This window comes from Suricata suricatta, chromosome 9, assembly GCF_006229205.1.
Source record: "Suricata suricatta isolate VVHF042 chromosome 9, meerkat_22Aug2017_6uvM2_HiC, whole genome shotgun sequence".
NCBI classification, from domain to species: domain Eukaryota; kingdom Metazoa; phylum Chordata; class Mammalia; order Carnivora; family Herpestidae; genus Suricata; species Suricata suricatta.
In genome coordinates, this window is record NC_043708.1 from 40097475 (window position 1) to 40124029 (window position 26555).

At 36.5% G+C, this 26555-nt stretch overlaps 1 protein-coding gene across 4 annotated transcripts in view; it reads right to left on the reverse strand.

Annotated features, from left to right (window-relative positions):
* The window catches only part of KIAA0586 (KIAA0586 ortholog), a 117027-nt gene that overhangs the window by 82756 nt on the left and 7716 nt on the right, over positions 1-26555 (reverse strand). For 3 of the 4 annotated variants that reach the window (XM_029951481.1, XM_029951482.1, XM_029951480.1), the window contains exons 6-15: positions 19661-19835; positions 18712-18933; positions 16257-16410; positions 13943-14110; positions 12624-12747; positions 7618-7750; positions 6443-6660; positions 5947-6019; positions 4454-4681; positions 3335-3509 (exon numbers count right to left, since the gene is read on the reverse strand). In XM_029951481.1, the coding sequence (XP_029807341.1) occupies positions 3335-3509; positions 4454-4681; positions 5947-6019; positions 6443-6660; positions 7618-7750; positions 12624-12747; positions 13943-14110; positions 16257-16410; positions 18712-18933; positions 19661-19835 (1670 nt within the window). The remainder of the gene's footprint in view (positions 1-3334; positions 3510-4453; positions 4682-5946; positions 6020-6442; positions 6661-7617; positions 7751-12623; positions 12748-13942; positions 14111-16256; positions 16411-18711; positions 18934-19660; positions 19836-26555) is intronic. The other variant, XM_029951483.1, reaches the window with a different exon arrangement.

Sequence of the window (26555 nt, forward strand, 5' to 3'; positions counted from 1 at the left end):
TTGCCTTATGGGTACAAAAGAGTTAATGATCATATTTGAAACTGGATGTTTTTTCATCCTCCCATTACACCTTTACTCATAATTCTGAATAACCAGCCTCTAACCTTTGAAATTATGTACAGATAATCAAATTCTGTACCTATTAAATCTTACAGGAGTTAATACCAATATCATTTTTTTCTATTCCAATGTATGAAGTTAATCTGTAGACATTAAATCATGAGTTTTCTTTTTAAGTTTATATTTTTTAGTAATCCCTACACTCACCCTGGGGCTTGAACTCATGACCCTGAAATCATGAGTCCCATGCGGTTCCAACTGAGCCAGCCAGGCGCCCCTAAATTCTGAATTCTCAAAAAATTAGAAATTTGTCTGATTTCTACAGAACCCTAGGAAAGTGAAAAAAAAGTAAAAGTATAAAAGAAAAGAGACTATTTTCTAAATAAATTCCTGATACTACTACCTTTTTAATAGAAGAGTAATTTAATGAATCTGGACTGTTAAATATAGATCCTAGGAAGGAACATTTTAGTGCCACATCTGTATTTTTTTATTCTGTTGTCAGTATTCATTCATTCAATTAAATAAATCGTTTCCTTGAATGTTCATTTAAAAAATATTTTTTAAGCATGTTATATGCTAGGCATTGCTCCATACACAGGAAATACAATGATGAATAAACCAAATGTACTCACTGGGTTTACAGTTTAGTACAGAAAACAATCAATAAACAAAAATGTAAATTCAGACATTTTTCTAAAGAAGGTATAGAGATGGCCAATGGACACCTGAAAAGACGCTAAGGTCATCAGGGAAATGAAAATCAAAGCTACAATGAGATTATAACCTTACACCTGTTAAATGGCTAAAATAAAAACATAAGAGGGGCCTCTGGGTGGCTCAGTAGGTTAAGCGTCCGACTTCGGCTCACGTCATGATCTGCGGTCTGTGAGTTTGAGCCCCGCCTCAGGTTCTGTGCTGACAGCTCAGAGCCTGGAGCCTGCTTCAGATTCTGTGTCTCCCTCTCTCTCTCTTTGCCCCTCCCCACTCAGGTTCAGTCTCTCTCAGTCTCTCAAAAATAAAGGTTAAAAAAAATTAGAAATAAAATAAAAACACAAGAAATAAGTAAATGTGAAGAAAGAGGAACGCACATGCACTGCTGGTGGGAATGTAAACTGGTAGAGCCACCTAGGAAAACCGTATGCAGTTTTCTTGGAAATTTTAAAAACAAATACCATATGATCCAATAATTCTACTACTGTATATTTATTCAAAGAAAACAGAAACACTAATTCAAAAAGATAAATGGCACTCCTGTATTTACTGCAGCATTACTCACAATAGCCCAAATATGGAAGAACTCAAGTGCTCAATGATAAACAAGTGGATACACGGTGGGATATTATGCAGCCATAAAAAAAGATGAGTTGTGCTATTTGAGAAAACCTGGATGGACCTAGAGAGTACTGTTCTAAGTAAAATATCTCAGACTGAGAAAGACAAATACAATATGATTTCACTCATAAGCAGAATCTAAAAACAAACACATAAACAAACAAAAAGTAGACTCAGACACATAATAACACAGAAAATACACTGATAGTTTCCAGAGGAGAGGTGGATAGGGGGTTGGACAAAATGGGTGAAGGGGAATGTGAGATATAGTCTTCTAGTAATGGAATGAATAACTTACAGGAGTAAAAGGCATAACATAAGGAATATAGTCAATGGTATTATAAAGAGGTGTGACAGGACAGACTGTAGCTACACTTGTGGTGAACAGAGCATACTGTACAAACTTGTCAAATCACTATGTTGTACACCTGAAACTAATACAACATTGTGTGTCAGCTACACTCAAAAAAAAAAGAGGAAAAGCATATAAAAAAGAAAAATATATGCATATAATATGAGATTGTGAAGAGTGTAAGGCAGGACGAGTGGATAGAGAGGTACAGGAGATTGTTTTTAGATAGGATGGTCAATGTAGCCCTCTCTGAAGAGCTAACATCTCAGAGGCCAGATCCAAAGAACTGCAAGAGTAAGCCATGCACATTTCTGAGGGATAAACTGTCCAGGTAGGGTAAGTAACAGGCAGTAAGACCCAAGGATAAGCATGTTTCCACAGGTTCAGTCACTTCTGCCATTAAAAGGATCACTTAATAAAATTACTTTTGCAATTTTAAGTATTTTAAGATTTCAAGTTATTTTTTACAATGGCTTTCAAAAGCCCAAATATAAGTTAATACCAAAGCCCCAGAAAACAAGAGAAAACAGGGTAAATATCATCCATAAGCTACATGCTTAACGAAATGACACCAGTAGGATTTCTAGGTAAACTGACAGCCTATATAATCACTTAACTTTTAGAAATGAAAGGAACAGAAAACTGAAGCAACGACACAGCTCCAACGTCCAGAAAGGGTAAGAAACAAAAATGAGTTGGTATCCACAAGCTACTGCATATTGTTGAAGTGGCTTACTGGCGGCTGAAGTACAAGCTGCGCACTTCAAAATATAACCAAAGTCAACAGACTTAAATTTAATGAAGAGTTATATTTAAATACATTAGTGAAATGGTAGATGTGAGTCAAAATATACAGTACTAAGTGCAATTTTTAAGTTTATTTATTTATTGTGAGACAGAAAGAGAGAGAGTGTGTGTGAAAAAGGTGGGGGAAGAGAGAGGGAGAGAATCCCAAGCAGGCTCCACTACGTCAGTGCAGCACAGACCCCAACATAGGGTGTGATCCCACAACCACCAGATCATGACCTGAGTGTAAATCAAGAGTCGGATGATTAACTGACTGAGCCATCAAGGTGCCCTTTCGGTTATTTTTAGTGGTATACAGAAGCACCAAAACTTTTTTTCACCTTTACTACCTAAGGCTCTTTGAGAATAAAGAAAATTGAAAAAATGCCCATAAGCATCTTTATGATAACAGACAGCAGATGGCTGCTATTCTTCATTCAGAAGGAACACGACAGAGCAATGTCTTCAGGGAAATGTCCACTTTCCCTAGATTATAATTTAAATTGTTCAAGACATCATCCCATAAATGCAAATTTTATCATGCTTTATATGAAACTACCACTTAATCCTATCTTTTTCTACTTACTCCTATCTTGTACCTTGAATCTGATCTATATTTTTCCTACTTATTTCTATTTTATGCCTTGAACTGATCTATTTCTTCCTACTCTCTTAGGAGGAATTGTTCCATCCCTAAGCATTATATAATTTGAACTGTATTTAGGAGTGATTAAAAAAAAGAAAAAAGTAACTTTACATATTAAACTGATAAGTTTACCACCAAAAAATGAGGTTCCTTACCTTTAACTCGTTCTATTACTTTTGGTCTCTGGGGTTTGGACTTAGGAGATGGAGAATTAAATCGGAGATATGGTCCTTTTCTAAGAGTGCTGCGATGGCCCTGATAAATTGGTTTTCCATAAATTTGTAGCATATAATCCTCATCTTGTATCACTGTTGTTGCTTTCAAAAATCCCTAAGTACACAAAGTTATTCGACTCACCAAAAAAATAGTTATCAAACACATCTCATTTTTCTAAAGCCTTCTTTTGCCACTTTTGTCCTATAAGAAGAATGATCAGGTCAGAAAAGTCCTCTACTTTAAATGGCTCTTAAATTCTGGGAATGGTTTTCAAACTATAGCTTTAACGTTTTTGGGCTTTCTAAAGCACAAAAATTAAATATAAAAATCATCCACTCAAAAATCATATAGGTTCTTATACTACTTTAAGCATATTTTCAGCATCAAAAAGTTAAGGTTTAAACACATTTTATATAAGTATAAATATAGACATTCAATCACAATAATATAACATAAATCATGTCTTTAAATGATTTGCTACATTCCTGATCCTGTCTTCAATCATATTCTAAATGCCACAGTAAGGTAGCATTTACTAAGGTGGACCTACTAAGTGCTAAGCATTGAATTAGATGCTTTATTACCATGCCCAACAACCCATGTTTGGCATGAAGAAAGTTACAGCCTAATAACATTAGCCAAAAACATTCCCTCCATAGCATCGAATATCATACCTCACAATCACTAGGCACTAGACATATTTGTTAAACTAAAAAATTAACAAAAAATATGCATATTCATATAAATGCATGCAAAGATGAAATGTAATTTTCAGTACCACAAACTAGAGAATCTAATGTTGGACTAGATGATATCTAGATATACCTGCTATAACTAAAATATGATTCCAAGTGTGAGATCTTAGAAGGAAGAAAGTATGTATATTGTGCACTGCTTTCCACATCATGAATATCTAAACCCTAAATAGCAACAGTTTAGTTTTACATAGTCCTTCATATTTTTAAAACATTTTCATATTCACTTCATTATTTATAGCTTAAAGGAAATGATCAGTTATAACGCAATATTCACGTCACAAAAACAGATTAGGATCTTACTTCTTTTCTCTCTTTCTGTAAGTTTGAAGCAGGCATGTTCCTCATGAGTGGATTTCTAAAATGCTCATCTTTTTGTTTTTGAGAATGTTTTCTTTGAATTACAAAATTGTTTGCCGTTCTGTCTTGTATGTTAGTTTTGATATCTTTACTCATATTCTGAGCTTTCTTGGTCCTTTGATTCTTCTGATCAAATCTCTTTTGTTCATAATCTTTTCTTGACAGTTCATCCTTAACATAACCAAAATTCAAATTACTTAAAATCTGAGTAGCGCTTTCACATCTATAGCATTAGAATTTATTTTCTGCTATTATAGAAATATAATTTAGATTTAAATGCTTTATAAATTAATTTTATTGCCTTATATATGAATAAAAACTCTCTGGAAGAATAAGGAAAACTCTAAAACGATTGGTGCCTTACCCTTGGGGGAGGGGGAATGAGAAATAGCAGATGAGTACAGGAGGAGTGCAGCTTTTCAGTACAAATCTTACAATTTTTGATGTCTGAACCACAGGACTACAGTAAAGGTTCAAAGAGTTAAGTTAAAAAACTAAATTTCAAAAAAGTAAACAACTTTGAATACAACTCTGAAGTATTTATAAATTAAAATTGCTTGAAGATTTAAACAAACATACTTTGTAATGAATTCACAGTATTAATGTGACATACATTGTAGTTGTCTACAGAGCTAAAACTGATCTCCCAATCTTCTATTAGTCCAATTTTTTTTGGGTGCATCATATAGTAGATAATATCATTTCTTCGTAACACTAGAGATATGCATTCTAAAACAACAAACTGCAGTAATACATTTTAGGGTTTATTGCTGTGGAAACTGAACTGACACTTCATCTTGCTACCACTGTGAGCAAGCATATACACACGTCTTACAGTCAGAAAACTCTGCGCACACCAGGACGAAATCACAGTTATCTTGTCTACTTGTGCCCCTCAAATATTTAAAAGTTTAAAAATTTCCTTTAAATTACTCGCCCTCTAATGAATACAACTCTGCTTGATTTTTGCAGTGCTAATGTATAAAGATAAATTGTGAGCTTTGGGAGGTAAAAAAGTAGAGCCTTTTTCATCTGGGACTGACTTCTGTAAACTTAGAAACCTGAGAAATCTTGTGTGATATTTTCCCTTTAAGTAACTTTGGTGTTTTTATTTTGTCAAGCAAATGCTTCCAAATCTGCTGTCTTGAAATGTTTTTGTGAGTATGCTTTTTTTCTTTCTAAATGCTTTTGATAAATTTTCTTTCAAATCACTCATATTTTAGTTATTATCCAAAAATTTACCAGATAAGAGCTATGTAATTTATGAGAAAAAGTACTTCCTACTAAGTAAAATGAAATGCATTACTAAGTAAGGAGCAACAATGAAATTAAAAATTATGAAGAAACTTATATATAAGAAATATTTTGAGAATAAGTATGATATTTGGAAATTAAGTCTTGAGAATTCACATAATTCTATTTTTTTTAAAACCTACCTGAATTTCTGCAGAAATAGTCTTAATCCACTCATCCACCGTCTTTCTGATCCGAATCTTCTCTAACATCTCTCTATAAGAGAGAAAAAAGAATGGTCTTAAATTAGCATTTAACGTTCTGAAAATAGGAACAAGATCAGGTCTCCTACCTAGTTTTGAACCTAATGTGTAGCCCAACAGTCTTTCTTTGAAAAAGAAAAACCGATATTATTAGTTTTCACCAAGTGTTTGAAGGATGTTTGAATAGATCCCAAAAGATATATACCAAAGAAAGAAAAAAAAATTAAAGGAAAATTTCACATCTGTAAAAAGTAATAACAACAGGTAGGTATCTAAATTCCAACTTTATAATGAGTCCACATCATCAAAGGAAATAACCTTTTCAAAACACTGAAACACATTAAACGAAATGAAATGCATAGAGAAAAATACAGCAAGCCTAACAACTGGCAGGCAATTCCATGAATAACCTTGGGGCGCAGACAGCCCGTCTCACCTGTTGGTGGATAGAGCACTGATAAGTGAATACATGGCGGCTCCATCCTTTGCATGAATAATGGCTTCCAGGTTTTCTTCAAGCACTTTTTTATTGTTTTGTACTCCTCGCAAAATCTTCTCAGCATCTTTCAAGATAGATCTTTTATTGGTTGTTTGAAGCTTAACAGAATTCTGTGGATGATCAGCAAGACTCGACATAATCGGAGACTCTTTCGGCTTAGAAGAAAAAAAAATGTTACCATATAAAGTTCATACTAATTCTTTTAACACAAGCAAGAGCCATTCCTATAGTTGGGGCCATATAGTATGCCAATACATTCCATGGCCTCGATTTGTCAAACTGAAGAGCTATAAAACGAGTACTTGGCAAATGGTAACTATACTTACAGTTAGCATGTCATAAAAATGTCTATTTGTTGAGCCACTATGTTGCACACCTGAAACTAATATAATACTATACGTCAAGTATACTGCAATTAAAAATTAAATTAAAAGAGGGCGCTTGTGTGGTTCAGTCAGTTAAGCGGTCAAATTCAGCTCAGGTTCTGATCTCACAGTGTGTGGATTTGAGCCCCACATTAGGCTCTGTTGCTGACAGCTCAGAGCCTGAAGCCTGCTTTGGATTCTGTGTCTCCTTCTCTCTCTGCCCCTTCCCCGCTCGTGCTCCATCTTTCTCTCCCTCTCCCTCTCTTTCAAAAATAAACATCAAAAAAATTAAAATTGAGAAATAAAATTGGCAATTAAGGTTTCTTTCCATTTAGAAGTACTAATGTGAATGTTAAGTGAAATAGGGATTGTAAGTCCACAGAAGTGCTGGGCAGTCCAGTGGCCAATAAAAGTTATATGTGGGAAAGAAAGTGAAAACAAAGTAAGAGCAAGTTGGCATTAGGTAAGTACGGCAGACACTTTGGACCAGATAAACAAAGGTCATTCACTGTTCTCTTTCCCCCTTTTTCCCTCTCCAACAGAAGCTGGAAAGCTAGCAGTGGCCATGTGGCATTCCTAGCCAAAGAGCCATAAGTTAGAGATCATCTAGAGCTTCTGGGAAAGTTTTGTAAAGAGAAAAGACTGAGCTGGTCTATCTTTGTCAAGGCCTTGTCTTCATCCTTTTGCCTGCTTTCTGTCCTAGAAACATTTATATTTCTTCATAATTTTTACCTGTTCCCACTTTACCTGGACTATGTCATTTGTTTCTTTCCTCTTTTGGCCAGGTTCATGAAGAAAACCATCAGATCTCTGCACAGTCAATTTAGCTGTTCCTATGTCTTCATAGGAAGGATAACTTTGACAGGAGAGAGTGTCAATGCTATGGAAGATTTAAAAATAAAGTCTCGTAAACTGTCATAAGTTCAGCAAATATTTGAATATATAAGTCTTTGATACATTCTTAGTTATCCTAAGTACTAAATGGTGTTCCATTGAATGGTAAAATGAAATTAATCAGTCAAGTGAGTAAATATATGAAACACAGAAAATCACAAGACACAAAATTACTCTGACCAGATTAGCTTCGGCATAGTAAGAAAAGAGCATAGGGTAAAGTATGGACCTCTGAAAGTACACTCCTCCATAAGAGCTAAGAGAAGACAGGGGCATCTGGATGGCTCAGTTGGTTAAGCAGCTGACTTCACTCAGGTCATGATCTCATGGTTCATGGGTTTGAGCCCCAAATCAGACTCTGTGCTGACAGTTCAGAGCCCAGAACCTGCTTAAGATTCTGTGTCTCCCTCTCTGACCCTCCCCCTCTCATGCTCTGTCTCAATAATAAATAAAACATTAAAAACAATTTTTTTTTAAAAAAGAGCAAAGAGAACATAGGAAAAAAATGGTCAAAATCAGCTTTTTCAGAACTCTAGAAATTAAACAAAGGCTTGCAACAACTCAAGGAACATTTCATCAAGAAAACGGCTGACTCTCAATAACAACAGCAAGCTTCATGGCATTTTTAATTTGCTTCACCCAAGACCCCTTTCCTTAACTCTGTGGTGGCCTTGAAAATCAGCTTCATAACCCCTGCAGCTGTGAAAAACAACAGCCTAACCGCCACTCAAAAGGGCAGAAAAGGTTTGGAGCTTTTCACAAAGTCCAATTCACAGGAATTCTCTTTATTTGACCTGACTCAGAGCTAGCTTGGTGAGAAACCCTAATGTCAGGTCAATTTTGAGGGGGCTGTAGCAGTTCAGGTAAACAAGGAATGCCAACAGGCTAAAACTCTGGGGTGTGAGGTATCTGTGGTGGAGCTCACTAGCCTTAACTGGGGATCCAGAAGGCCACGTGCATATACCGGACTCTGTGAATGCTCAACAAGCTCTGAGAAAACCTAATCCCTCGTGTCAAGCGCTGCCTCACTGAAGGTGTGCCTCGATACCACATGTGTGCATTCCTGCACGTGTGCACACGCGTGTACACAGACACGTGCACACACACAGAGCCCCTCGACACTCAGAGGGAGATCTACAGTTTCAAAGTAGTTAAGGGAGTCGCTTTCTAATCATTAGCAGACTCAGCTAACCAGACAGAGAACCGACACACACGACAAAAAACACAAGCTTTACAGACCTTGTCACTAAACAGACTGCCATGAAAACAACAACAACTGCTAGCGGATGGAAGAATCTGATTTCCAGAGCTGCCACACTGTATTATTTGAAATGTCCAATTTTCAACAGAAAGTTATGAGACACACAAAGAAATAAAAAAGTATAGCTCACACACAGGAAAAAACATAGTTAACAGAAACTGCCCTTGAGAAATCCCAAATACTGGACTTCCTAGGCAAGGACTACATATTAGCTATTACTAAAGGAAAATTATATTAAAGTAATTAAAGCATAAGAATGAAATCCTACCAAATAAAAACTATCCATAAAGAGACAGAAACTATTTTAAACAAAGAAATAAAAAACTAACTAGAAATTCTGGAGTTGAAAATACAATAAAATGTAAAATTCACTAGAGGGGCCAAACTGCATATTTGTTTGAGTTGGCAGAAAAAGAATCACTGAACTTGAACATAGGTTGAGATTATACAAACTGAGAAACAGGGAGAAGGGGGATGAAAAAAAATTAAGAGCCTCAGAATCTGTGAGATACTATCAAGCATACCAACAAACAACATAGTCCTAAGAGAAGAGAAAGGTTATGTGTACTATTTAACTATACAAAGAAACAAGGGCCCAAAAAGCCCCCCAAATTTAATAACTATTAATCCATTCATCTAAGAAGTTCAAGAAACTTCAAGTAGGATAAACTCCAAGAGATCCACACTAAGATACATCATAGTCAAAACTATCAAATGCCTAAGACAGAGGGATAATCTTAAAAGCAGAAAGAGAAACATAACTCATCATATTCAAAGAATCCGACTAAAAAAATAGGCAGAGGACTTGAACAGAGTCTTCCAAGGAAAACACTCAGACAGTCAATAGACACATGAAAAGATGCTCAACTTTGCTAATCATGGAAATGCAAACCAAAATGAGATTATTACCTTAATCCAGTCAAAATGGCAAGTATTAAAAAGACAAGAAATAAAAAGTGTTGGCAAGGACATGGAGGCAAAGGAACCCTTGTACACTGTTAGTGGGAATGTAAATTGGTACAGTCACTGTGGAGAAGAGTATGAAGGTTTCTCAAAAAATTAAAAGTAGAAATACCATATAGTCTAGCAATTCCACTAGAGTATTTACCAAAAGGAAAAACAAGTAACAACTCTAATTCAAAAAGACATATGTACCCCTATGTATTACGCAGTGTTATTTACAATACCCAAGATAGGGAAGCAACCTAGTTGCTAAGTGTCCATCGACAGATGAATGCATTAGGAAACAATATGAGAATATCGCTCAGCCATAAAAAAGAATGAGATCTTGCCATTTGTAACTACATGGATGAACCTAGAAGGTATTATTCTAAGTGAACTAAATCAGAGAGAAAGACAAATACCATATGATTTCACTTGTATGTGGAATCTAAAAAACAAAAACAATTAAACAAAGGAGAAACAAACCATCAATACAGGGAAAAAATGGTGGTTGCCAGAGGGGAGGGAGCCAGGGGAATAGGCAAAAAGGTGTAAAAGGGAGGGGAATGGATAGGCTTTCAGTTATGGAATGGCTAAGTCAGAGAGATGAAAGGTACAGCCTAGGGAATGCTACATTAGAATATTACAATAGTATTATAGTAGCACTGGATGACAGACCATAGTTGCACCTGTGGTTAGCACAGCATAACATATGGAGCTGCTGAATTACTATGTTGTACATCAAAAAATAATGCAACATTGCATGTCACCTATACTGAAAAAAAAGTAAAAGATAAATTTAGACATTCCTAGGTAAACAAGAGAAAATTCATCACTAGCAGACTTCCCTTTAGTATATAGAAAATACTAAAGGGAGTCTCTCAGGGTCAAATAAAAGGACACTAGAAACTAAGTCAAATATATATGAAGAAATAGAGAGTATTGGTAAAACTTAACTATATAGGTAAATATAAAAAGTATAAATGTGTTTTTGTTTATAACTTTTCTTCTATCTTATATAAAAGACAACTGTATAAAGCAATAATTATCAAGTTTTATAGATGGGTTTATAATGTATAAAGATGTAATATGTATTATAATAACAGCAGAAAAAAAGGGGAAGGGAAGGAGCTAATACTAGAACAGAGTTTTTGAATCCTCCTGAAATTAAATTGGGGGTATTAATCCAAACTAGATTGCTTTAAATTAAGATGTTAATTGTAATCCCTGGGGCAATCACTCAGAAAACAACACAAAATGTATATTAAAAGAAACAAGAGAATAATATTAATATCTACTTAATATAAAGAAGGCAATAGAAACAGTGGAATAAAATAAAAAGACCTAAGATGTATATAAAACACATAGCAACAAGGCAGGCATAAACCTTTTATCAGTAATTACATCAAAAGCAAATGGCCTAAAACTGTACACTGTCTTCACATGAAAATAATAATAATGTGACTGTTAGATTTTATTATTATAGTTTCCATATCAAGATAAATAAAAATATCATAACCTAGATTTACTTTTTAAAAAAATTTATGTAAAATTTGAGACATATACAAAAGTAGAAAGAATAGTAGAGGAATATACAATAATAGAAAGAGCTCCATATACCCTTATTTATCTACATTGACCATCCACTCATGGCTAGCCTCATTTCATTCATCCTAGCAACCCAGTTTCCTCTACCCTGCACTGGATTAATTTTGCAGCAAATCTCAAATATTATTTCATCAGAAATAAGTAATCTGCACTCATCAGGAATTAATTTGGAGATGCCTGAATGGCTCAGTCGGTTAAGTATCTGACTTCAGTTCAAGTCATGATTTCACAGTTCATGAGTTTGAGCCCAGCACTGGGCTCTGTATTAACAGCTGAGCCTGGAGCCTGCTTCAGATTCTGTGTCTCCCTCTCTTTCTGCCCTTCCCCTGCTTGTGCTATCTCTCTCTCTCAAAAATAAATAAATATTTTTTAAAAGTAATCTGCATTTTGAGAAAATTAGATACATTCATTTTATATCTGTAGTATAGAAAAGAGCTAGCTATGGTAGCAGCAGAAAATAGTAAATCTAAGATCACTCTTAAAAGCAATGCTATACAACAGGGCACCTGGGTGGCTCAGTCGGTTAGGCGTCCAACTTCAGCTCAGGTCATGATCTCAAGGTTCATGGGTTCGAACTCTGCACCAGGCTCGACACTGAGAGCTCAGAGCCTGAAGCCTGCTTTGGATTCTGTGTCTCCCTCTCTCTCTGCCCCTCCCCTGCTCATACTCTGTCTCTCTCTGTTTCTGTCTCTTAAAAATAAACATTAACAAAATTTTTTAAAGCAATGCTAGGGACGCCTGGGTGGCTCAGTCGGTTAAGCCTCCGACTTCAGCTCAGGTCAGATCTCACGTTCGTGGGTTCGAGCCCTGCGTCAGGCTCTGTGCTGACAGCTAGCTCAGAGCCTGGAGCCTGCTTCAGATTCTGTGTCTCCCTCTCTCTCTGCCCCTCCCCGCTCATGCTCTGCCTCTCTCTGTATCAAAAATAAAACATTAAAAAAAATTAAAAAAAAATAAAGCAATGCTATACATTTATCAAAATGCCTAAAGATAGTTTAGAAATAAACAAGGCTCTTCAATATAGCTTTCGTTCCAACGTCTTGTATTTTACCTGTCTCTCCTCTCCGGATTCCATTCTATTTTTGACCTATTTAGTGAGGTTTTATCTGAAGATTCCCTTTTTCTTGTCAAAGAATCATGATTATTCAAAATCCGTTCCAATAGTCTTACATTTCCTACAATAAGAGAAATACAGTATTATTTTTTAAGTTCTATTTCTTTTTTATATAGTAGCTCAGATATATTTGTAGGCTTTAAATACACTCAAGTAAAACCAAGTATTTATAACTCATGAAAACTACACTGGTAAAAGTTTAAGCTGAATTTATTTCTATCACAGAAAAAAAAACCTGAACGAGACATATCATCATCACAAAGCCCAGTAAATTGCAAGTTTTTTATCAAGAGCTAAAGGGAGATTTGACTGTTTCTTTGCAACAATTGTTAGTTGAATCTTTTATTTAGCCTCATCTTTAATGAGACTGCTTAACAACTTTTATCTTTTGGTGAAGTTGGTTTAGTAAAGATTTTAGTATCTTTAAAACTCTTTAGATGCATCCAAGACAAGACTTGAATGCATTGAAGTGATTCCCAGAATAAAAACTTATATTTAACATTTTCACTTACTTTTACTAGAAGGGCTTTATTTTAAGTGTCTGTAACAAATTATTATTTCAGGTCACTTATAAAAGTTCTTGTCTGAAGCGTCTGGTGGCTCAGCCAGCTAGGCGTCCAACTTGATTTATGCTGAGGTCATGATCTCATAGTTCCTGAGATGGAACCCAGCATCAGGCTCTGTGCTGTCAGCGGAGCCTGCGTAGGATTCTCTCACTCCTTCTCTCTCTGCCCCTCCCCCACTCGGGCTGTCTCTCTCTCTCTCTCTCTCTCTCTCTCTGTCTCTCAAAATAACTTAAAATAAATAAGATAAATAAAAGTTCTTGATTGCTATTAAATAGTTAATACCGTAACACTTTTCCCAACTGAACACAGTAATAAATGTTAAATTTCTGAGTTTTACTATTGAAATTCACACCTAAGAACAATATAAGAAAACATGCTCTAATGATCAGCCTTACCTTTAGTAAAACATTATTTTTATTAATAACAGAACTTGTTATTAAAGGCTTAATAATCTGTTGAAAATAATAAAAATAATTCTAACTGCATACCTCCAACTCCTTCTACAAAGAATCTATAGAAGCCTGATGTGCCCAATAAGTATCATTTAAAGAAAATTACTGAAAATAGCATTCCTACTATCATTACTACTTGGCGTATAAGAGAATTATAAGTCAGGGGTGTGGAAATCTGTTCCTAATTACAGGTAGGTCTAAATAAAGTAGTGACTGCTAGTTATGATTGCTCTATTACCTGGATGACCTGTCATCTCCATATTTTCTTTTTCTTCCATAGGATTTTCCCTCTTTGAGATTTTATCATCCTTTGAAACAGGTATAGGAGCAAACCTGCGAGGTGCTGGTGTGTCCAATGGAGATTTCTGTTTACCAAAATCCCTATCTTCAACCTCTCTAGAAGGTGCTTTGATAGGAAATAACAGAAATAAGTTCAATTTATTTAAAAAAAAGCATCAATTTTAATTTGTAGAGTGTTACTCTTCCCCATATTTTAAAAATAAAACGAGTTATACAGGATATACAAATTACAAGTATATATAAATAATTCCATCCTCACTAGAAATCAAAAGAAATATAGGCTATAGACATTTTACACTTACAGCTAATAAAGAAGAAAATAAAAAACAACATGACAATATGCAGTGCAATTTCATGTAGTGAAAATGGCATAGCCAGACACTGCTCCTGGCATGAAAATTAATAAAACCATCTGACACTAAGTATAGGAAGTCTTAAAATTTTTATAACTTTGATCTAGTAATCTTACTCCTGGGAATTTATCCTGAGGAAATAACCTAGAAGAAAAAAAAATTACATATATGATGATTATATCACAGTATTATTTATAAGGAAAAAACTTTAAAATCTGCCTAAATGTCCAATAACTGTCAAGTAAATTGTGAATCTATTGACTACAATAGACTATCCTCTCATCATTAAAAATTAATATTATGAAGATAATTATGTAAAACATAATACTTCTGATATGCTAGTAAAGAGCAGTACAAAATTAAATTTATGCTACAACTGCAGTACATAAAAATAATGTATGCCCAGAAAAAGGAATTGAAAAATAAAAAGCCACCTGGGTGGCTCAGTCGGTTCAGCATACAGCTCTTAATTTCTGCTCTGGTCATGATCCCAGGATTGTGTGACCAAGCCCCACATCACTTCCCGTTGAGTGTGGGGCCTACGTAAGATTCTCTCTCTCTCCCTTTGCCCCTCTCCCGTACTCATGCTATTTCTCTCTAAAAAAAATAATAAGTAGGAGTGCCTGGGTGGCTCTGTTGGTTGAACATCTGATTTCAGCTGGGATCATGATCTCCCGGTGAGTTCAAGTCCTGCACTGGGCTCTGTGCTGACAGCTCAGAGCCTGCAGCCTGCTTTGGATTCTGTCTGTCTGTCTGTCTGTCTCTCTCTCTCTGCCCCTCTCCTGCTCATGCTCAGTCTCTCTCAAAAATAAACATTTTTTTAAATTGAAAAAAATAAGTAAATAAATTAAAAATGTTAAAAGATAAAAGGTTTAACTTTTAAGTTTATATTTACTCATTTGTTTTAAATTTCTTTCACTAAAATATACATAGAAACCAATTCAGTATATAACCAACAAAACATGTATTTTTTCCTGTAAAACTCAAGTCTAAAAAACCCAAAATCATGAGTAAATAATTTTCTGGAATGGAGAATGAAATGTACACTTCTTTTGAAAGCATATAGCTGGGTCATACTGAAACCTGAGTTCCGGCCAAACTGATAAACTCACCGTCAAGTCAGGTGACCGGAAGCAGGCAAGTTCTAACCTTTCTGTGCTTCACCTTCCTCACTTCACAACTTAAAAATTGATTCATACTGTCACAACAGTTTTGTAAGGACCACTCATTTGTGGAAAAATATAAAGCAGCTTACAAGTATAAGGAGTCTTTAATACGCCTGTAATATAACACTGGTCTAATGGATCAAATGTTGGGGATTTTGTACTACATGGGTCTGTGTATGATTAAACAGCCCTTGATTTTCATTGATTCATTATTCAAATATCAATAATTTGGAAACATATTTATTCATGTATTTTAAATTCCAGGGTTTTAATACAAATGTTATGCATTCCTTTGTTGTTACTATAAACAACAATTTTTAAAATTCTATTAAAATAAATGAACTTACATTACTAACTGTGAAAATAATTAGAAATAGTTTATTACTTTACTCAGGTGGTTTCTCTCCCGACAGAATCAAGAAAAAAAGTAAATGTGCAGTCAGGGAATTAGAAAATTGATTACAAGCATTTTTTGATACTAGACAAATGAAACTTTTCTAAACTTGTGCTTCTGACAATTTATGAAAGTTATTAATTAAAACCATACAATAGGACATGACCCTTAACTTGACTGAACAAGTTTTGAAATGACCAAAAAATTAACCTAAAAGAACTAATTTTATAAAATGAAGACTAAGTCTTCTACCACCTAGTCAACAAGTTTTTGGCTGACATATTATAAAGAAAATTCATAGCTAACATGTTTTATTCACAGAGAACTACATATTTTTACCTTGTCTGGAAGCAAATGTGTTATGTGAAGGCAGATTACTGCTACCAAGATGAGAATAGTCTGGCTGCGCAGAATATGTTTCCATCGCTCTGGAAGGAGGCATACTAACGGGCTGAAGACTACTGGTCTTGAGCGCAGCACTGATGAAGTGAGTCTAGGAGACATAAAATTATTTTATCAATTTCAAATTCCATTTGAAAGAGCTAAATGACAGACTACATTAAAATGTATTAGAGGACTTGAAAACAATGTATTAAATTTAGTAAACAATAAAAACACATATATTATATGCAATCACGTATCACAGCAGTGATGCCACTGGGTTAAGCCTAGCTCTGTGGTGTGACCTTGATCATTTTACTTAATCATTCTAAACCTCAGTTTCCCTCTTTCTACTTCAGAGATGGCTCAACTGAGGCATACTAGGAGATGACCAAAAGGAAGGAGCCCTAGACTCTACTCCAACCAGAGAATTTCAAAACATCTCGTCTTTTATATCCTCCATGATTTTGTTTGAAGTCAAGGGTTAAAAAATATTGTTAATAGGCACTCAAATTAGTAGCAGCAATAATAACATACACATTTAAATATAAACAAGAACTACAATGAAAGCAGTTTCCTGTACTATTTATTAAAATACCTGGAATGTATATGTATCTTACCTAATAAAACTGACTTCAAAAGAGGGTCTCATACCAGTTAAAGGTAAACCTAAAAAGATTTATAGCTTTACAGAATTCTCAAAAATGTCTAGAGATCTCTTTATATAAAATATATGGGACAGACTCAACAATTTTCATTTTATTAAGCATTTATCAAATTACTAATATACCTAATATGTCACTAAAACTTCAACTTTCTCTGTAATTATAAGTTTTATAAACAAGATGTCTAAGTTAAAAAAGATCCCATTCTTCCAAACTTGGAACTCAGAAAGTCAATAAATTATGGGTTTATTTATGGAAGACTAGATAAATGGCAGACGGGCATGTCAGTAAGACAAGTAGGACACACTCCTTAAGAAACCAATGTGCTTTTCAAATCTGTCATCTCATTTTACTCTGGACAAAAAAATAAAGGTTGTTCTGGGTAAAGAAATCAAGGCTCAGAGAAGTGCATTTGCAGACCCAAGACCAGCTTTCTGACGGGCCCACTCCTAGCTTCTCATGAGGAACCCTGCTGCACACACAATTTTAGTCATACATAGAGCACTTCTGAAAACCTTACTTTGCATGGCCATAACTGCTCCACGGAAAATACTGTCTTCAACTACATGGAAAGCTCAAGCCAAGCTCTATTAAGAAGTTTTGAAGATTATAGAATATTAGTGTTTTATTCCATGATAACATACTGAGCTATAATAAATAAACTTATTGTTCTGTATTCTTCTGAATGTGGTATTTTAATTTTTTTAAGTCTTAAATTTAAACATTAATTAGACAAAAATAAAAGTAATTAAAACCAATGCATTTATAGTGCAGGTCATTCATTCATTAAAAAAATGTGTGTGGGGGTATATATATATATATATATATATATATATATATATATATATATACAAATATATATGTGTATACACACACACATATACATACGAAGTACCTGAGTGCTGGGTACTATCCCAGGACATAGAAATTCCAAAATAAATAAGAAACTGTGCTATCAGCTCCTATGAGTATAACTCTTCTTTTGATAGTAGCCCAGTGCCTCATATTCAAAAGGCAATTAAAAATGTTCATTCTTGTAATGTAATGTAAATACATATACCAGCTGGTTCTCATGTCATCAGAATCATTAAAGAGTTTCTTATTTTTAGGTCCCATCTCAGACCTGCTGTCTCAATCCCTGAGAGGTACAAGCATGTGTATTTTTATAAAGTACTTCAAGTGATTCTGATGCACATTCTCAAGCTAACAAGTACCAATGTAAACAAGGCAGGGAGATGCAATATCAGCACTTTAAAAATGGTATGAACAGGGGAGCCTGGGTGGCTCAGTTGGTTAAGCGACTGGCTTCGGCTCAGGCCATAATCTCACAGTTCGTGGGTTCAAGCCCTGTATCAGGCTCTGTGCTGACAGTTAGCTCAGAGCCTGGAGCCTATCTTCAGATTCTGTGTCTCTCTCTCTCTCTCTCTGACCCTCCCCTGCTCACACTGTTTCTCTCACTTTCTCAAAAATAAATAAAACATTAAAAAAATTTGTTTAATGGTATGAACAGAAATACCACAAAAGAAGGAAAAGCCAAGTCCAAGGAAATGTCTTACAGAACTAGTGATACTTGAACTAGAATATGCAGAGAGGTCTCCACGTAGAGACGAGGAGTGATAACAAGCAAATCGTTATTTAAGAACTAAAGCTGTAACAATCTAATGAGCTACTGCGATAATCAATGGATATCAGTTTAGGGATGCAAGTGATAAAAGACCATAGATGCATGCTGGCTTTATTCCAGATACCTGAATATCTATCTGCTGCTGTTGTAATTTTTCAAGATGCCTCATGTGCCGCTCCATAAACATGTTCATTTGCTTTTCATGATCATGACAATGTAGTTTCTCATGTTTATTCTGAACACTTGTTTGCTGCTCTGTCACACGCTGTAACTGTTTATCAGTCTCCTGTAACTTATTGAGTAATTCTGTAACAGAATTGACTTTTGCTTCCAAATCACTCTGTACCTAAAACAATAAAATATCAAATGATATCAAAAAGATGTTGTCACTAAAAATGTTGTTTAAAGTGATTGCTTTCAAAAATGATCAAACTGGACTTTTACTCTCTAAATCTCTGATGAATTTATATCTTTATTTTTAGAATCACAGGAATGAAAGGCAGAAGATAGCTAACCTGGATATCTTTTCTCTCATTAAGAAAATAACACATTGGCAACAAAAGAATTTTTATAATGCCAGAAATAAAATACTTAAACGGTAATTAAAAGGACGCAGATCACACAACAAATTAGCTTTTGATACTTCACTCATCTCATACTCAATTAGGTCAGCAGCCTGGAGTCCTAGTCTGAGCTCAGCCATCTATTAGCCTGGGGACCTGTTTTGCCACTTGCAAACTGAGGCGGGTGGCACAGACAATCTTGAAGTGCTTTTCTAGTTCCAAAATAAGGATGAGCAGTTGTCCCAGGTTGCCGAGGACGTGGGGGCTCCCTGGATGAGATATTTGGGTGCTAACTCTGGGCAGTCCTAGGCCCTCTGCATTCTCACAGCAAAGGGAAGTCTCAACACCTGAGAGGTAATACACAACCACGAACAGAAAAATTACTTCAAACTGAGAGCAACTAGAACAACCTTAGTCTACAGTTGGATACAATCACTTGTAGAATCAGTTCCTAACAAATATTTTTACATCTCACAACGATGCTGGGAGTATCTGGAAAAAAATACATACTTTTATCAGCGGAGCTGCTGTTGCGATGGCAGCCGCAGTTGCTGCGGCCACGGTCGTAGCCGAATCAATTCCACTGGGTGAAGTTCTGGTCTCCTGAGTAACAGCGTCCTTTTCTGTGCCTGCATCTTCTAAAAGCTGTACCTTTACCTCCTTAAAAGCAGGCATGTTTTGAGTTCTGTAAGTAAAAAAGGCATAAAAATGTATTCAGCAAGCTACCCTGAGCCGTTTCAAGAAGCACCTATAGTGGTAATCTGCTGATGGTGGGTTTTCTTGATTTTTTTAAAACATTAGATCACTTGGTTTTCCCTATAAGGATCTTACCAGTCATTTGGTTCATGAAATCTATGAAAGGTCAGGCCACTAACTAAACACTAAAGAAATAATTTCTTGAAGCCTGTGAAATTTCAGATAATAAGACTTACATATGCAGAAATGACAAGGACACAATTCCAAAGATATATAATCCAGAAGTATGAATTCAAATCACATCGAAAAGGTTCTAAGATTTCAAGTATTATGTGCTACTCCCAAAGGAAGACAACCTAAGATATATCGTTAAAACTGCTAAAATTTTTTCAATTCTAGCTCATTTAGGTTAAATAAATGTCACATAGTTTGTTAAAACAGGGAACAAAAGTTTTAAGCAGCCTGATTAAAAATGAGAGCAAATAGGCATATATTTATAATAAAAGATTTAACTAAATACTTAAAAAAAAACTGGTTGATTTTGTTTTATATTTGGCCTAAAAAAGAGACAGACAGACAGACAGACCGACACAGGGCACCTTGGTGGCTCAGTCGGTTAAGCATCTAATTTTTGCTCAGGTCATGATCTCATGGTTGGTGGGTCTGAGCCCCGTGTTGGGCTCTGTGCTGACAGCTTAGAGCCTGGAGCCTGCTTCAGATTCTGTGTCTCCCTCTCTCTCTGCCCCTCCTCCACTCTCACTCTCTTTCTCTCTCTCCCTCAAAAATAAATATTTAAAAAATTAACCAAAAACTCTGCAGAGTCCATAGGCAAATCTCAGTAAGATCGGAAGGAAGGCACTCCATCTCTAGCTGCTGAACACTCCCCCCCACCCCCAATCTCTAAGAAGACTCAGAGCAGCTCTTAAACTTACTCCTCTTTGATATTTCTTCATTTTGACTAAGAGGATCATTTTTCTCTGTCTCAGAATTTGGAAGTTACCTGGACTTCTCTACCTTCCACTTCTCACACCTCGCTGAGTCATCAAGTTGTCCATTATTTCATCACAATTGCAGGAACGGTGTCCCAGAACTAGAGAGACGGGGGAACCTAATAGGCCATCTATTCTAACTTCCTAATTTTATAGATGAAAAAGAGGTTCATAGAGATAACAGAGTTCACTTGATCAAGACACAGTAAGGCCGGGTCAGGGTACGATTCCTAGAGATCTTCCCATATCTAGCTCTCTCAGAAGAGCACTTCTCCCTCGGGCTTCTGCCTCTCTGGTTAAAAAAAAAAAAAAAAAAAGACTTCATCACCTCCTGCCAACTATTTCATTCTTGCAGATTTTACTCATTTAAAAACTTCCCAAATACATTTCTCCACCATTCAACAATCTAAAAATTGTTCCCAAGAGACAAATAAATAGGCCAATTTCTTCTGTTTGACCTTCCACACATACCATCCTCTGGCCATGCCCTCACTTCCTATATACACCTCCTGTCACCTCACAGACGACTCTCAGGTGTCCCACTCCTCCTCACTGGCTGCACCACAGCCTTCCTGCAGCTGACTCTGTGCCTTCTCTCACTGATCTCTCAACCTTCTTCCAGTTAACTCCCTTTAAGATCCAACACAAGCCTTCCCCTTTTCAAAAATTTGTCCTTAAACACTTCCAATTGATCTGTCCCTTCATGGCTCCTTTTGCTTTTACCGCCTACAGTACACAACTGAGCTTGGGAAGCAGCGACTGCATGGTTTAAATGTGCAGAACAGTTTCATAATCTATTAAATGCAGTGATGTTTCCTATTACAGTTCAGATCACTCATTCCTCCACATGTGTACTTATCCTCTCCAACTAAGTTCAAAGAAACCTGGAGTGGATGGGGGCAGAGAAGGGGAACTTCTTAAATGCCAAACAGCAAGTAAGAAAGAAATAAGCACAAAGCAGGCTCTCAATATATATCTGATTATCTGGTGTATGAAGAAAATACAATTCAGATATTCCTATCTTTCAGTATTCCTGTTTTAAGTCTGAATGTGACTTACCCTTTAAGATTGGTCATTCTTAAAAAAAAAAAAAAAAGATTGATCATTCTTCCTGAGTACATTAAATTAACAAGAGGGGCACCTGGGTGGCTCAGGTCATGATCTCGCAGTTCGTGAGTTTGAGGCCCGCACTGGGCTCTGTGCCGACAGCTCAGAGCCTGGAGCCTGCTTTGGATTCTGTGTCTTCCTCTCTCTCTGCCCCTCCCCTACTCACACTCTGTCTCTGTCTCAAAAGTAAATAAACATCAGTGAAGAAATGGGCAGAAGACATGAATAGACACTTCTCCAAAGAGGACATCCAGATGGCCAACAGACACATGAAACAATGCTCAACATCACTCATCATCAGAGAAACACAAATCAAAACCACCTCATGCCAGAGTGGCTAAAATGAACAAATCAAGAAATTATAGATGCTGGCGAGGGTGTGGAGAGATGGGCACCCTCCTACACTGCTGGTGGGAATGTAAACTGGATCAGCCGCTCTGGAAAACAGTGTGGAGGCTCCTCAAAAAATTAACAGTAGAACTCCCCTATGACCCAGCAGTGCCACTTGGGATTTACCCAAAGGAAACAGGAGTGCTGATGCATAGGAGCACATGTACCTCAAAGTTCATAGTGGCACTTTCTACAATAGCCAAATCATGGAAAGAACATAATGTCCATCACCTGATGAATGGATCAAGAAGATGTGGTTTATCTATACAATGCAGTACTAAATGGCAATGAGAAAGAATGAAATCTGGCCATTTGTAGGAAAGTAGATGGACCTTGAGGGTGTCATGCTAAGCAAAATAAGTCAGGCAGAGAAGGACAGATACCATATGTTTTCACTCATAGGTCTAACAGCAGAAACAACAGAGGACCATGGGGAGGGGGAGGAAGGCAAATCATGAGAGACTCTTTAATACTGAAAATGAACTGACGGGGGAAGGGGGAAGGGGAAAGGGTTAGAGGGGTGATTGTCATGGAGGAGGGCACTTGTGGGGAAGAGCACTGGGTATTATATGGACACCAACTTGACAATGAACTATATGAGAAAAAAAGTAAACAAACATTGAAATGAATAAAAAATAAAAATAAATTAACCAACAAGAGAAATAACAATGTAAAACTAGGGGTGGATGGGTGGCTCAGTTGGTTAAGTATCCAACTTTGGCTCAGGTCATGATCTTACAGTTCATGGGTTCAAGCTCTGCACTGGGCTCTAAGCTGATGGCTCAAGTCTGGAGTCTGCTTCAGATTCTGTGTCTCCCTCTCTCTCTCTCTGCCCCTTTCCTGCTCATATTCTGTCTCCCCCTCTCTCAAAAATAAATAAACATTAAAAAAATTTTAATAAAAAATTTAAAATGTAAAACCAGACATCAACTTCTTTCAGGCTTTTAAGTTTTTTTTCTAATTATCAAATTAAATGCTCAACATAACAAATATAAATAGCTTCTAAGTGTAAAGAGCTGGGAAAATACACAACTGTCATGCAGAAGAAATTGTTTCTTCATTTTTTTTTTAAGAAAAGTTTTAAAGTTTATTTATTTATTTTGAGAGAGAGACAGAATTCAAAGCAGTCTCTGTACCAACAATACAGAGCTGACGCAGGGGCCGATATCATGACTGAGATCATGACCTGAGCCAAAACCAAGAATCAGATGCTTAACTGATTGAGCCATTCAGGTGCCCCAGAGTTTTTTCTTTATTCCTAAATCTTCTGAATATGGCATCTATCCCAATACGCTGCAGAAACTGCCCTCAACAAGGCCAGTAATAATTTTTGCTTAATTCAATGGACACTTTTTTTCAGTCCTTATCTTTCTTTATCTCTGAGGAGTATATCAAACTCAGAACTTAATTCTCTGGCTTTGTTAACACCACACTCTCCCACATCTCTGGATAAACTATGTCGCATTTAGAAGATAGCCTGCTTTTCTGCCTAGCTTTTACATTCTTACAGTCCTACTCTATGCAATCTTCTCTTTCACTCTCAGTGAGTCACTTCAACCATTTCCAGAGATCAAACTACAATTTCTACACTGATTACTCCCTTTTTAAAAATTTTTTAAAATAATTTTTGAGAGAGAGACAGAGACAGTGTGAGCATGGGAGGGACAGAGAGAGAGGGAGACACAGAATCTAAAGCAGGCTCCAGGCTCTGAGCTATCAACACAGAGCTGGACGCGGGGTTCAAATCACGATCGGTGAGACCATGACTTGAGCCGATGTTGGACACTTAGCTGACTAAGCCAACCAGGCTCCCCTATACTGATTACTTTTAACATCTAGATTCCTAGCTTAGACTTTTTATAAAATTGACCTTTATATTTAATATCCTATTGGACAGTTTTTACTTGGATGTCTCGTATGTCCAAAATGAAATTTATTGGATGTGAGGGCGATCTGGATGTGACATCTGTCACCCCATTGATCGCCAGGGTTGATTCGGCTGATCTGGCTGGCTAGGCGGGTGTCCCCTTCCTCCCTCACCGCTCCATGTGCGTCCCTCCCGAAGCTGCGCGCTCGGTCGAAGAGGACGACCATCCCCGATAGAGGAGGACCGTTCTTCGGTCAAGGGTATACGAGTAGCTGCGTTCCCCTGCTAGAACCTCCAAACAAGCTCTCAAAATGAAATTTATTCCCTCAAGTATTCCTTCCCAAGGATTTCCTTTTTAGTGAACACTACCACTGACCATGCATGTATAGAAACCAAAAATCTAGGATTCATCCTTAGCTCCTTTTTCACTCTCAGACCTAACCGTCAATTCCAACTCTAAAACATCTTCCAAATCTGTCTACTCCTCTCCAAACCAGTGTGATTTCTGACCTCACTCTACCACCCTCCAACGTATCGAGGACCAAATGAATCTCTCTCAAAGAGATCCCCCCAAAACTTGTAGCTAGTTGGTTTCCTGGACTATAGTTCAGTCCTCTTCCAATCCTTTTTTTTTTTTTTCTTTTTTGATGGGAGGGACAGAGAGAGAGAGATTGAGAATACTCAAGCAGGTTCTCTGCTGTCAGTGCAGTACAGAGCCCAGTGCAGGGCTCAAACCCACAAACCACAAGATCATGACCTGAACTGACACCAAGAGTTGGACGCTTAACTGACTGAGACACCCAGATACCCCCGACCCAATCCATCTTTTGCTAATTGCCATCTGAATGAGCCTTTTAAGAATTATGCATCATAATATTTTAAGATGATTTGCCACTTCTCTTCTTTAAAGTTTATAACCTAGCTAGCCCCTTGCTTCCTCTCCAGCTACATGTAAGGGCATTCCACCCCTGTTCTAGACACTCTGGCCAGACTCTTCATTCCTGGCTCTGGTCAATTACTTCTTACCAGTACAGCTTTAGAGTATATTATGTCAGATGGGACAAATTCTCCATCATTCCAGTTCCCTCTCCCTAAATCAGCTATTCTCAACTATGTGTATTCCATATGTATATATTTCTTAACAGTATGTATGTCCTTCCAGGTAAATTTTAGGATCACTCTGCCAAATTCCATCTGCCACTCTCTAAAACAATAAATTCAAGGGGCGCCTGGGTGGCTCAGGTTATGATCTCATGACTGGTGAGTTTGAGCCCCACATATGGCTCTCTGCTGTCAGCATAGAGCCCGCTTTAGGTCCTCTGTCCCCCTCTCTCTCTGCCCCTCTCCCATGTGGTCTCTCTCAAATATAAACATTTAAAAAAATAATAAATTCAAGTGACACTGACTACAGCAAAATATACCTCTTGAGATCCAGTTAGATTGTCTTTTAACCCAACACGAGTAGTTTTTATATTTCTGATTCATTTATTATTCTGTAAATTGTAGTCACGTTCACAAGGCCCTTCATAGATTTTGTTTTTTAATTCTGTACATTTATCCCAAAATGGGGAGAGACTTACTAAGATGGGTAGTATTCTGTTACCGCTCACTGTCTATTTGTTTATGAACAACTTCTCCCTCCCTGATCTGAGAGTTGTGAGATTTCAGTTTGGAGAGTTCTGACTTGAAGGTGAGTTGATAAGGTCCCTACTGCAGTGGCAAGCAACCTCTTCTTCTGGGGGGGTCAGCTGGAAGGAGTAGTAATCACTATCCAAATGAGTCAGATGTAATCTGTGATTTTTTTGGTTCAACTATAGAATTTGAGAGACTGCACCACAACTCATTCCCTTACTTTCGCTTTTTCTTATATATTTCTAAACTGCAGGGTACAGTTTACCCTCCAAGTTTCTCTCCTAACCACCATACCACATACTGAGAATTGTTTGGTGAACAAAGCTAAAAATGAAAAACATGATGAGGACAAACAACCAGCTAGTAAACTCTGGCTGGCTCAGATCACACCCTTGTGTTTTAGCGATAGTATTTATTTTTGTTAGGCCCACGTTTCACAGTGCATAATCTGTATGCCATGGACAACTGTAGGTGGAAAAATAAACGTTTTAATCGTTTTTATTTAATAGTTATGAATAGTTTATTTTAATTGTATTATTAAAATAACCATACTGAGTTTCCATTTACTGAAGTAATATAAAATTTCCTTTTTTTTAATAAAATAAGAATTCAAAATGCAGTAAACATTTCTCTTATTGTCTAAGGGGCCTTCCAAACTCCACCAGTTCAGAAGTAGAATACATTTAGCCTAAGAATATGTAGCTCATTCCATCCCCACTAATGA